This window comes from Melanostigma gelatinosum (assembly GCF_949748355.1).
Source record: "Melanostigma gelatinosum genome assembly, chromosome: 14".
In the NCBI taxonomy this organism is placed as follows: Eukaryota; Metazoa; Chordata; class Actinopteri; order Perciformes; family Zoarcidae; genus Melanostigma; species Melanostigma gelatinosum.
In genome coordinates, this window is record NC_136647.1 from 16748356 (window position 1) to 16762962 (window position 14607).

Genomic DNA, 14607 nt, shown 5'->3' on the forward strand with positions numbered 1-14607 from the left:
GCTGATTGGCTCAATTGTATGTCACTCATTTATATCTTGAATCAGCAATTGGCTAAACTGCTTCATAGACCCGCCTCTTTTGGGCCAAAACAATCAGGCCCCCCAAGCTGCGCGTTCTCAGAGTGTCGTGCACACAGACAGAGAGCACGAGCAGAGAGCACACAGGCGGAGAGCACGAGCAGGAAAAGCATATATTTTGCGCAGATATCATATTTTACACACATTACTGGGTACATTCCATAGTTCAAAAACACAAATATTGACAATTTGTATAATTTATGATTAATATAATTCGTATTTTTTTTTGTGTGGCTCATGGTGGGGCCATGCCCCATGGCCCTCTATTGACCAGCTGCCACTGGTCATATAGCTTACATGAAGATAGTTTTTACTTGTCATTGGAGAACATATATTCCCAATATTTTGTGGTCAGCTGTTTAGTACAGTGATGCAGTGGCAAAGGTATGAAGAACATTTGCAACAAGAATTTTTATTAGTAGCCATTAGCAAATGTTAGCATGCTAACACGTTTAACTAAGATGGGGAACATGGTTTGCAGTATGCATCCTTTGCATCAGCATGTTCGCATTGTCATTATGAGGTAGTCGCATTTCGATCAAAGCGCGGCTGTGCAAAAGAACAGCCTCGAAGAAGCATCTTTATTTTGTTATATTATGCTGAAACTTGAAGAAGTCTTTTTTAAAACTACGGGAAGAGAAATCCCTGCAGTTATTCAAACTATACTAATGTATAGTGTTAGGGTTTAAACAGAAGGATGCGAGGCTGCGGCAGGCTGCAGGGAGAGTTCTGCTTCAAGCTTCCTACTGCGAACGCGCATCAGAAAAACGGAACTGGATCCGGTTTCAAAATGATATACAATATTTAATGTACTACACAAAGTTCACTTACAAACGGAATCAACTATCAACAGTAATGTTCTCGAGAACAGAGACCACACGCACGCGTCCTCCTCACAGGTCTGGCTTCTCCAGGTGCTGAAAAAGAGGGGCGGATGCGGTCTGAGGAATTCTCTCCAGAACAGTCTCTTATATGCCCTGACAGTTGGAATATGTCCGAAACAGTCATAAAACATCTGAATGACCCTCCGTGGCGATTAGTGATTGGCTCCATTTGACTTCTGTCCCCTCCCTGGATCGATCCTTTAGCGAAACAGCTTTGCTCCTTGCAAAACATCTGTCTTGACTCCACCTCTGGTCAGCTTGTCCTCCCCACTGACCACATCCCCCATTTGCTGCATGTCCCACCAGTTTCCCTGTCTGACCCTCAAACTATTCTTACAGTGTTTTAATACCTTTAGTGACTATACTTTTATGATTTAATACATTCAATTCGTTAATATACTGTAACACATAATATCTTCTATAAGTAAGAATATTGTAAACATATTGTGACTAACATATTATTATTGTGACACTTCTACTCATCACTAGGGGGGTTATTTAATCGTACTTATAATGTGTTTGATACTGAAATTCTCCACAATAGGCTGACTATTACATTTAATAGTAACCAGGAGTTATTGTTTGTTTGAAAAGGGACAATGTTCATAATTCGAACAAATGTAAATGTACCTGAGTTAGCTGAAAGGCTATCAGCAGTCCTTTTTGCCTGATATTGTTAGGCATCCTACAATAATAACCTTACAGATCTGGAGGAACATAGGAATATCTGCCTGATAAACCTCATCCCCGCCCCTGTAAACACACACACACACACGCACACACACACGCACACACACACACACACCTACACACACACACACACACACAGACACACACACACAGACACACACACAGAAAGAAAGAGAGCAGCAGCAGTTCTGTCAAGCTTGTGTTGAAGATGGGACATTAAGAGCATGGTGAAGGGTGGCTGCGCTTGGCTTCCCCCTGCAGAGTCGGCAGTCAGATCTCAATGAATCTCAAACATTGATCCCACAGAGTTATTGATATGACCACACAGCCATGACTGCATTGGACATTCAGTTGAACTCACTGGAGAAAACCTCTGGAATGTGAAGAACTCCACGTACAGACTGAAGCAAATGAACCTGCATTATGCGTTCATGTCTTTATATAATGATATCTTTACGTACTGTATAAAAAAACTGATCTAACTGAAGTCTGAAGAAACTGAATCGATCCAAAACTCCATCATCATCTGTGCTGCCCCCCCCTCTCTCTCTTTAACTCACTCTCTCACACTCTATATAAAGTCAGTTTGATCGAGTATCTTTTTCCTCTCTTTAGTGCTCACAGCATCCCTCCCACACCCACACACACTCATGCTCACACACACACTCACACCTCGCTGTATGCGGCTGCCTCAACTCATGAAACACCATGCATGGGGTGACTGGTACTCTGGATTCTTATGATCCTTCATTTTGAGGTAAGCACACATGGGCGGGAATCTCCGGCGGGTCGGTCGGTGCCATACATTTTTACGGACCAGGAGGGACCTTAAGTGGTAATAAAATGGGATCACTATACGGCTATGTCTCGGTTACAGCGGCAGCAGCACAGTTGGCACTTAATGCAAGCCGTATTACATTTTCCTTTTGTCTAGTGGTGTGTAACCTGTCTGGCTCTCTGTGTTGCATTCTGTGGTAGGTGTGCAGCAGATAACTGCTGTTTTTAACTGTGTTGGGCCAAAATATGCTTCAATGATATATTTGGTGTTGGTAAAAAAGTTGATCATTGTTCTCTTTAAGTAATTCATGAACTACTAGTATATTGTGACTCACATCAATCACACGTATGTATGTTGTATTAGTCTCTTTGTATATAACAATGTAAACCCTAAAATCCAACCATTTAAATGAATCTTACCAATATAGGTATGAGTTACTCTGCTAACTTGCGGATGTGTTGTGTTCAATTTGGAAAGTGAAGAGTCTCTTTGTGTATTCCCAGCAGCTGTAAAACTGTGGAGAGAAGTGTATATTTTGCTGTCACCAGTGGCGGCTGGTGGAACATGTTCTAGGTAGGGCCATCCTATCAATTTCAGCAAACATCCCAGTATGATTTCATGCAAAAAAAATGTAAGTATCAAACACGCATTATTACTTGGCAGTTAAATATTTAACATGTATTCCAACACGAAAACAATCAGTAAATAACACTTATATAATATAATATAACATGTTCATTTATTGAGATGCCCCTATGGACCTTGTTATAGGAGGTAAAGATCAGGAGAAGTAAACATGAAGTGTAATTATGAATACTGATGTTAAATTAAGCTATGATGAGTTTTCACTGTTAATTTAACATCTCTATTACATGTTGATGCCTCCAGCCAGCCGCCACTGGCTGTCACAGTTTATTGCTTTAATTGCATCAGATCTGCTGACTAAAGCGCTGCAGCCACCGAACGTAAGAAGACGGGCGCTGGCTTTATTGTTCTGGCTTGCAGTCCAGTGTTGCAGAGTGAATTGGAAATGGCAGGTTTACTGGTCCAAATGATAAAAAATCTTTCCCTCTTAAACCATTTCCGAAATTTGGGGACAAAGGGGAGTGTCGGACACATCTGTCAGTTTCTCGACTCCATCGCTTTAACATGGCAAAGATGCATCGGAGTGCAGAGCCTTGGCTCCAGTTTCAGTTTCAAATGAGAATGCGTCTTATGTTTGAGCCGGTGATGACCAACATCATCACACTGAACCAGGTTACAATCTCTGAAGTTCACATCTGATGCATTTCGGTACCTGCACTTTGTATTTCTTCTGCTACTGCTGATCTGCATCACCGAAGGGAAATACATCTTCTTCTAATAGTTTTCTCCACCCTGATTTTACAAAGCATGTGGCTGGAATATAACAAAGCTGAACCGCCTCTCGTCACAATCTAAAGGCGCACAGTGTGCATATGATTAGAAGATGGCTACACATAATGTGTAACCATCAAGAAAAGACAACAACAGGTGGTTTTGTTACCAGAACCTGAGCACTTCTACGCCTGACAGCTTCCCCTTGTTGTTAAGTGTCTCTGAGGATTATCCTCACTCCTGACACCTTTTGTGAGAAAGTGAACGTAAAGCTGTTCTTCTCTTAATCAAAATCATTGAGGTAAATTCTGTGAATGCTAAAATAGCACTTGGGAATATGTGCCTCTGCTTCTATCTAGTGTCCCCTCCTTCGGAGTGTGAGGTGGACGGGCTCCCCACTGGTTACGGGTCCAGGGACTCCATCCTCAGGCCTGGTGACAAGGACTGGAAAAGACGAAGACGTGGGCAACTGAGGCGGATTGATAGGTACGGTCAACTATTATCTGTCCGTGTGTTGATGACATGGATCATACACTGTATGTTTCTGTACGAGTGCAGTCGAATCTGTTCAAAGTCTCAGGCAGGTCAGATGACTGGCGTTTTATCGAGGATGTTTCGTTGACTGTGTGTCAGCAGTGTGGTGAGGCCCGAGTCCATTAAATGCTTCATGCGCAGGCGTGTAAACAGCCTGGGTTGTTGTCAGTTTGAAAACCCCTTGTGTTCGTGTGGTCGGTGATGTTTCAGCTGCAGCAGCTGGGATCCAGGCCACACCAGCGCAGAGGCTGGCAAAGGGAAACAGCAGCCCACGTTCGGACTGAGTAGAGCCATGCGCTGCTCTACCCTGCTCGGCATCCTCACGGGGGTGCTTCTCTACTTGGTGCTGGGAGCTGTGGTGTTCCGCTCCTTGGAGGCTCCGCGAGAGGAGGGCAAGCACATGCAGCTGCTGGACGTACGCCGGGACTTCTTGTTGAACTTTACCTGCATGGGCCCAGACGACCTACAGAGCCTTATAGAGGTACAGCAGTTCTTCTCCTGACATGTCTCATGACAACATGGATTTAAGTTGGGACCCCTTTGGGGGTCCTCACCCCCAGGTTGGTACAGCCACTGAAAAGTATTATAAACACAACTTGTGACCGACAATAAGGCCTCAGTATTTACTTCCTTTAATTGCCATGCATAGTTCAGCTGTTAGATTTATAGATGACTTTGCTGGCTGAACAAAAGTTAACTTTTTAGTTAATTTTGGCCAATAAAAAGCTGAGATTCAAACTGATATTTGAAAATAAATTGAGGCTGATCATTTTATGGAATATGTTCTTTATTATTATTATTTATTATTATGTTGTGGTGAGATTTTTTGTGTACTTTTCCCCTCTCACTCACGATTGGTCATCTACCTCTACAACAGGTTCTGAATCGAGACAGCCCGCATCTCGCTAAAAATACATTTTGGCCTGACTGCTTCACATTTTATATTCTCTTGGAACTCGCTTGAGTTTGACAATGCAACTTATCGCACTGAATCACTTTTGTGGATCTCCAGGGTGACCCTTCAGATGTGTGTGGCGTTTGGAGCTGTGGATAACAGGTGTGGTCTGAGCAGCTATGTAATGATGGGTCAGCTCGAGTATGCGTGTGCAAGTGCATGACGGCTGAGCGGTATGAGCCATGTTGGCAACCGTTCTGGGATTCTGAGATGTTTGTCCTTATATATATCACGGTTTTAGCTGTTGACATTTGCAAAAAGGTTACTGAAGGGACTGACGGACATGACAGATGTGAACGAGGTAGTCACATTTTGTTTTTGATTGTTTAAAGGACGATGATAAGAGATCCGGAGTGCTCCTTCGGTGCATCCTGTTTATATAATATGTTTCATAGTATTAGAATGGAATGAATGATTAATATGGAACCCCAAAGTGTTCAATATTAAGCAAATAGAAAAAATACATTGTTTAAAATACATAAATGGAACAATAATTTGTGAAATAATTGAAGAAATCATTGTTATGAAATGATGTTTCATCAATTATTTTCATGATAACTGAATTTTATAGTTAATTATTATTTAATTATAGACATCGTTATTTCAAAATACCCTTTTCATAATGACAGATTTTATTTTATCATGTCATGTTTCATGATTGTGTTGTTGTCAACAGTCACCACCTTTCAGCCAATCACAGGCCCTCTCTTAAACTAGCACACCTGTTACTGACAATAGCCAATTCCCTCTAGTCAGCTAGAGCAATAGCAATGCTGCTGCTGTAAATAAACACAGTACACAAGCTAAACCTCTTTAGCGTTTTTAAGCCTTAGCATTAGCTTACCAAGGCTGTTAATGCTACCAACCTAGCCGGCTAACGAGCTAACTGTTAGCAGTTTCTAGTGTTAGCAGTGTTGGCTAGCTTCCGTTGGCCAGAGCGAATGAGCGACCACTGAGAAAGTCTTTTTTCTCTTTACAGAGTTGTTTGTCGTTCTCTGAAGAACATTTAGATGCTGCAGAGGTAACTCTGAGTTCACCAGCTAATGTTAGGCCAGCTAGGTAGGTAGCATGCACAGCTTTGATATATAGATAAATGGGAAAAGGGCATTTTAAAAGGATTCTATAATCTAAAATATAGATAAACTCCTGTAAAAAGTGTTAATACAAAAATAAGAATGGCTAAATAATATCTTTATAGGTTGAGTTCAAATTATTTCCTAAATTATTTAATACAGATAATCACTTAATACAAAACATCTGGTGGTTTTCTAAAACAAAGGGTTCCAATGCAATCTTTCCACATTATTGTAGGAATAGAAATACACGAATATAATCAACATTTATTGTAACTATTGTGAGGTGCTGTCAGAAAAACAAATGGAAGTCATCCTGTGAATGAGTGAACCAGGGCAGCTGTCACAAAGTAATTCTTCAGACGTTGTTCTGGTCAACAAGCACCGTGGGTCAGGTTTCACTGCAACGTCAGCTGATGTTTCAACAGGTCCTCAATAGATAAGTTCCTTCCTACTACAATCTGTTCTCAACTCGACTAAAGTAAGGTCAGGTGTAGTAAAGATCAGCTGATTTCACCACTCAATATGTGCTGTGTTAGTTTGGCAAATATTGCCCATGCTTACACTAATTAGGAGCTTTAGCAATTCAAGTGAAAGCTCAGTTGGAATCGTAAAACAATAGAAATCAATCCATTTTCCCAAACGAGTTGGGACAGACATAATGCAGTGGCGTCAGTCCAAAAGACGGTATCAACCAGACACAGCCCTGCCTCTGTGATTGTAAACTTCTAATTTACCATATGTAATAATGTCTGCAGGGACCATATTCAATCACGACTTCATCATAGTCAGCTTGAAATTCAGAGTTAACAAACGTCTTCAAGCACCAACAGACAGAAAACAGATAATTAGATCAGGAATCTGTGCTCGCACTGGTTCGATGCACTCGGGACAGAATGGAGCCGTCACAGTCGTACATCACCAGTCACTTCTTTGTCATTCACTTCCTGCTGCTGATGCCATGACAATGCATTCTCTACAGCATTGCCAACAGTACTGGACTATTTAATTGGATAATAAAAAGAAACTCACACTCATGTTTGTGCCTTTGAAACTTTCAACATGTCTGAAATGAATCGCGTGGGCTAATGGACTAGTTTGTACGATTTTGGCTCACCCCTCTTTTTACTATCCGATTAAATATGAATTGCTGAATTCAATTCAATTCAATTCAATTCAATTTATTTTTGTATAGCCCAAAATCACAAATTACAAATTTGCCTCAGAGGGCTTTACAATATGTACACGTTTGACATCTTCTTGTCCCGGGACCCTCACATCAGAACAGGAAAAACTCCCCAAAAACCCCTTTAACGGGGAGGAAAGAGGAAGAAACCTGTGGGAGAGCAATAGAGGAGGGATCCCTCTCCCAGGATGGACAGGCGTGCAATGATGTCATGTGTAGAACAGGATAGTGAATTACAACACATTCAATGTAATTACAGCACATTCAATGTATGACACAACCACGACAGGAGGCAAGACCTGGTCCAGGTAAACCCGGATACACAGGAACCTGTGAGGCGAGAAAGCACAGAGACTCTGGTGAAGAAGCAGGTCAATAATGTGCATTAATGGTATCGGCAGTATGAAATAGTAATGTGAGTAATAATAAAAGTGATATTAGCAGTTGGAGTCAGCAGGGCCATGGTAGGAGGAAGGACCAGGGTCCAGATGAAACCATGCTCCATGGAAACCTGTGAGGAGAGGAAGCACAAGGACTCCGGGGAAGAGACAAAATGAGTACCGTGCATTAATTGTATCGGTAATAGGATTAATAATCAGTACTGTGCATTAATGGTGTCGGTAATAGGATTAATAATGTTAATCATGAAGATCGTAGTAGATGTCAGCAGGGCCATGGCTGGTTGAAGAACCAGTGTCCAGATAAAACTGCGGTCATCCTGTGAGGCGAGAAAGCACAAATACTCCGGGGAAGAAGTAAAGTTAGTAATGAGCATTAATGGGACATCAATGCATACAGACGGAGGTGAAGAAGAGGAGGAGAGAGGTGCTCAGTGTAGGAAGTCCCCCTGTAGTTTTTGCCTATACCAGTTTGTCCATGGGCCGGTCCAAGGCAAGCCAGAGCCAGCCCTAACTATAAAGCGCTAACTATAAGCACTGTCAAAGAGGAAAGTCTTAAGCCTACTCTTAAATGTGGTGAGTGTGTCTGCCCCCCGGACAGAAACGGGAAGCTGGTTCCACAGAAGAGGAGCTTGATAACTGAAGGCTCTGGCTCCCGTCCTACTTTTTAAGACTCTAGGAACCACAAGTAACCCTGAATCACTGGATCGCAACTCTCTAGTAGGGCAGTATGGTACTATAAGCTCTTTAAGATATGATGGAGCCTGACCAGTTCGGGCTTTGTAGGTCAGTAAAAGGATTTTAAATTCTATTCTAGATTTTACAGGGAGCCAGTGCAGAGAAGCTAATACAGGAGTAATATGATCTCTCCTCTTAGTTCTTGTTAGTACACGAGCTGCAGCATTCTGGATCAGCTGGAGAGATTTAAGAGACTTATTAGAGCAGCCTGAAAATAAGGAATTGCAGTAATCTAATCTAGAGGTAACAAATGCATGAACTAATTTCTCTGCATCGCTTTGAGATAGGATGTGCCTGATTTTTGAAATATTACGTAGGTGAAAAAAGGCAGTCCTAGAAATAAGTTTTATCTGAGAGTTGAAAGACAAATCCTGATCAAAGGTAACTCCAAGATTCTTGACGGTGCTGCTGGATGCCAGCGCAATGCCATCTAGAGAAACTATATCATTAGAGAACTGATTTCGGAGGTGTTCTGGGCCTAGTAGAATAACTTCAGTTTTGTCTGAGTTTAACATCAGGAAGTTGCAGGTCATCCAGGTTTTTATGTCTTTAAGACACGCTTGCAGTTTAGCAAGCTGGTTGGTTTCGTCCGGTTTGATCGATATATATAATTGAGTATCATCTGCATAACAATGAAAGGTTATAGAGTGTTTTCTGATAATATTGCCTAAAGGAAGCATATATAAGGTGAACAAGATTGGTCCAAGCACAGAACCTTGTGGAACTCCATAACTGACGTTGGTCCTCATTGAGGCTTCATCATTTACATAAACAAACTGAGATCGATCCGATAAATAGGATCCAAACCAGTTCAGTGCGGTTCCTTTGATGCCAATATAATGTTCCAGTCTCTGCAACAGGATGTAGTGGTCTATAGTGTCGAACGCAGCACTAAGGTCTAACAGAACAAGAACAGAGACGAGTCCTTTGTCTGATGCGATTAGAAGGTCGTTAGTTATTTTTACCAGAGCTGTCTCTGTGCTATGATGCTTTCTAAATCCTGACTGAAAATCCTCAAATAAACTATTGTTACACAGAAAGTCACATAACTGATTTGCAACTGCTTTCTCAAGGATCTTAGAGAGGAAGGGAAGGTTCGAGATCGGTCTATAGTTGGCCAACACCTCTGGATCCAGAGTGGGCTTCTTAAGAAGAGGTTTAATCACAGCTACTTTGAAGGACTGTGGTACATGACCTGTTACTAAAGACAGGTTGATGATATCTAATAAAGTTGTGCTAATTAATGGTAGCACTTCTTTAAGCAGCCTAGTCGGTATAGGGTCTAAGAGACAGGTGGACGGTTTAGATGTAAAAATTGTTGAAGTCAGTTTGTCAAGGTCGATGGGAGTAAAGCCATCTAAACATATATCAGGGTTTACAGCTGTTTCTAAGGTTACTCTATTTGTGGAAAGATCGGTCGAGGGCAGGAGATTATTAATGTTGTCTCTAATAATCATAATCTTATCATTAAAGAAGTTCATGAAGTCATTGCTACTGAGGTCTATAGGGATACTCGGCACAACAGAGCTGTGACTCTCTGTCAGCCTGGCTACAGTGCTGAAGAGGAACCTGGGGTTGTTCTTATTTTTCTCTATTAACAATGAGTAATAAGCTGATCTGGCATTACGGAGGGCCTTCTTATATGTCTTAAGACTGTCTCGCCAGAGTAACCGAGATTGTTCCAAGTTAGTGGAACGCCATGTTCTTTCAAGTTTTCGCGATGTTTGCTTTAATTTGCGGGTTTCAGGGTTATACCATGGAGCGAATCTCCTTTGTTTTACCAACTTCTTTTTTAAAGGAGCAATAGAGTCTAGTGTCCTTCTCAGTGAGCTTGTAGCACTGTCGACAAGATGATCAATCTGGGTCGGACTAAAGTTAGCACAGGAGTCCTCTGTCACATCGAAGCATGGTATTGAGTTAAATACAGACGGAATCGCTTCTTTAAATTGAGCTACGGCACCATCAGATAAACATCTAGTGTAGTAACTCTTGCTTAACGGTGTAAACTCAGTTAGTAAGAATTCAAAAGTTATTAGATAATGATCCGACAGAAGAGGGTTCTGTGGATAGACTATTAAATCGTCTATGTTAATGCCATAAGTCAGAACCAGGTCGAGAGTATGGTTAAAACAGTGAGTGGGTTTCTGTACATTCTGACAGAAACCAATCGAATCTAATAATGAAATAAATGCAGTACTGAGGCAGTTGTTCTCGACATCCACATGAATATTAAAGTCACCTACAATAATTACTTTGTCTGTTTTAAGGACTAGACTTGATAAAAACTGAAAAAATTCCGATAGAAATTCAGAATACGGACCCGGGGCCCGGTACACTATCACAAATATAACTGGCTGTATTGTTTTCCAGGTTGGGTGTGAAAGACTAAGAACCAAGCTTTCAAATGAGTTATAGTCTAGTTTAGGTTTAGGGTGTAATAATAGGCTGGAGTCAAAGATGGCTGCTACTCCACCTCCTCGGCCAGTGCCTCGAGGAATGTGAGTATTGATATGACTTGGAGGAGTTGATTCATTTAGGCTGACATATTCATCATTACTCAGCCAGGTTTCAGTAAGACAAAATAAGTCAATATGATGATCTGATATCAGCTCATTTACTAGTAGAGCTTTAGATGACAAAGATCTGACATTTAAGAGTCCACATTTAATTATCCTATTTTGTTGTACTGTTGCGGTAGTTTTAACTTGGATTAAGTTATTTTGTTTGTTTGAACTGTTTCAAACTCTTCTCTTTTCTACTTTACCATCTCAGGACGTAGTGGAGGCCGTCGGTGCAGGTGTGGATCCTAACAGCAACTTCACCTTCGTCAGCCAATGGGATCTGGCCAGTGCTTTTTTTTTCTCAGGGACTATCATCACAACCATTGGTGGGTGTCCAATAGGAGCACTAAGCCCGCAAACATAAATTCTGATCAAATAGGCTACTTGTGAGTGAAATCAGTTACATTTTTTACATTTTGTGTCCTCAAATCGACTAATCTTCCACCTCTCACCCCATATGTTCAGGTTTTGGAAACATCTCTCCCAAGACAGAAGGAGGGCAGCTGTTCTGCATTTTCTACGCCCTGGTGGGAATCCCGATGTTTGGTATTCTGCTCGCTGGAGTCGGAGACCATCTGGGTACCTGGCTGAGGAAAGCTGTTGCCAAAATAGAGATGCTCTTCCAGGTCAGACCCTTAACGGAGCTTCCAATGTCTTCTTTGCTTGCACTGCTCATGTACTTCCTTCTATTTGTCTCACTGTGTTGTTTCAACCTGCTGACAGAAATGGCGTGTTAGTCCAACCATTGTGCGGGTGATCTCAGCCGTCCTGTCCATCCTGCTGGGTTGCCTGCTCTTTGTCGCTGTGCCTATCCTGGTTTTCCAAAAGGTGGAGGAGTGGACTCTGCTGGAGTCGGCCTACTTTGTCGTTATCACCCTGACAACAGTTGGGTTCGGAGACTATGTTGCAGGTATACAACAGTAATTGATTACCCACGTGTATCTTAACATAGCTTGCAGTGGTGTGCACAGACTCTGAAGCAACAAAGGGGGACTTTACCATCAGGCTTGGTAAGGCATATTTACATACAAAACATTTAAGTTATGTTTCCATTATAACAAAGTGTACAGTTATACACCTGTGCAATAACTTGTATTGTATCACTGTCATTGTGGAAATACAAGAAATGAAATCTGCATTCAAGAAGCGAGAAAGAAAGAGTGAGAGAGAAGATGCAGCCACATGCTGGTCCCAGAAATCTTCAGATCCCTTTTTTAAAGGGCCAGTGTGTATCATTTTTGGGTATCTATTAGCAAAAATGGAATAAAATATTCATAATACGTTTTCATTAGTGTAATCACCTGAAACTAAGAATCATTGTGTTTTCGTTAGCTTAGAATGAGCCCATCTTATCTACTCAGGGAGTGGGTCCTCTTCATGGAGTCCGCCATGTTGCGCAGCCATATTCGACAGTAGCCCGGAACGGTCAAACCAAACGTTGGCTCTAACGAGAGCCTTTCGTGTTTTTACGATACCTGGAGGCCACCGTAGTTCTATGACGCCCTTGTGAAACTGCGCAAACTGCTGAGAGCTGATCTTCACTGGACATAATTTAATACACAGATCAATAAATATTTACTGTTTGTGTGAAGCAGCTGAAGTGAAAGTGTAGTTTCTGTTTCCGTCTAATTTGTTTATATCTGACTTGCGCTTGCTTTTGCATGTTTTTGCTTTTTTTCCATTGAATTTATTGATCTGTAGATGAGTATGAACGTGACTTAATTAGCCATCCATAACTATAACTAACATTTGTAATGCATTAAGTTCACTCAGCACAGACAATTTTCATTTACTCATCAATAATTCAGTGTTACTTTCTTGTGAGAGATGAATTATTGATGATCTAATCTGCTATATAGTGTCTCCTATCTTAAATGTTTATTTACTCTGTAAAGAAAGTTGAATGGATGAATAAATGTGTTGCCTTTACACACTGGTAATCTTTGTATCTTCTCAAAGGGGATACAGGAAATGCGGGGAGTGACCACTGGTACAAGCCTTTGGTGTGGTTCTGGATCTTGCTGGGTCTTGCCTACTTTGCATCTATCCTGACAATGATTGGTAAATGGCTTCGAGTTCTATCCAAGAAGACCAGAGCTGAGGTACTTCTCCTCCTCTCATGTCTGTTTTTATCATTGTCATGTCTCTGCCACTTCCGTTCCATCATCTCTGGTTTTATCCCCTTCTCTCAGATGGAGGAGCTCCGAGCCCACGCCACTGACTGGACTCAAAACATCCAGAATATGTCGGTGGATTTTCGCATTCCAGGAAAAATCGATGACCCCTTCAAAAGGCGTCGACGAAAGCGTCGCCACGGCCCTCGCAGCAATGGACACACCATGTCAGCTAACGGGGCCCCTGAGGGGAAAGAAGAGCGACGTGAGAGTCAGACAGAGTCTGGATCTTACTCCTCTTCCGCCTCCTCCAATGAATCAGGGTCTCGGTCAGAAACAGACTCTCAGGTCACTCAGACGGAGGGAGTTCCTGAAGACAAAACTGCAGAACCTGAAAAGGAGGAGACTCCTCCAGATCCCCACCTGTCTCAGCCTCTGGACTACTTTGGGGAGAACCTGGCCTTTATTGATGAGTCTTCAGATACCCAGAGTGGTAAACTACATTTGGATCCTCTGCTGGATACATCACAATCCAACTGTGCGCGCTCTCGGACGCCCAAGAGGAGACGTCAAAGAAAACATGTTCCACAGAGAAGCCCCAAAATCAACGGCTCAAGAGGGAGCCCAATGGAAACCCCCAACCAGTTCCAGGTCTACCAGTGAAGCCTTTAGAATTAAGCTAAAAACAGAAACTCCACTGCTAGCACAAGTATCGCCCTGAGAGATATGAGATGTGTTCATGTTCTGACAAAGGAGTTGTCAATATAGCAATTTATTTGTATATATGTACTGCTTACTTACAGACACTTAAGATGCAAACATGCAGCAGAAGCCTTGGCCACTTGTGGTTTGCATTTAATGCTCTTAGCATGCGAGTGTGTATGCCTCAACCAAAGATGATGAAGGGATTTGTATGCCAATGTTCCCATTACTTTCTGAGGAGTTACTGCTCTCTACTGGGCCAAGACAGTAATGCACTACCACTCTCTTAACATGAGGGTTCCCTGCCTTTTATTCATAAAAACAACAGTGCAAGAAACAAGAAAAGCAACCAAAGAAACATGTGGTTGCCACAGCAGTGTGATGCTCATGTTAAAGAGAGGTAGCGTTGGTCTGAGACAGTTACTCTTGAATCCTGCCAACAAGTAAACGGGTACTAAACAGGCTCTGGTACATCTTTGGTATGTTATAAAACGTTTTTTTAAATACTGTGTACCACCATAATATTTGCAGTTTGATGGCCAAACGCATTAATCATACTG

General features: G+C 41.9%; 1 protein-coding gene across 1 annotated transcript; it reads left to right on the forward strand.

Moving 5' to 3' along the window:
* Positions 1 to 3009: 3009 nt before the first annotated feature.
* kcnk4b (potassium channel, subfamily K, member 4b) lies at positions 3010 to 14607 on the forward strand. Its single transcript, XM_079283584.1, is given in 9 exon segments — positions 3010 to 3061; positions 4146 to 4272; positions 4531 to 4801; positions 11443 to 11557; positions 11697 to 11857; positions 11955 to 12141; positions 13191 to 13333; positions 13424 to 13957; positions 13960 to 14607. Coding segments are annotated over 9 exon segments (1620 nt in total). The 5' UTR covers positions 3010 to 3048; the 3' UTR covers positions 14029 to 14607.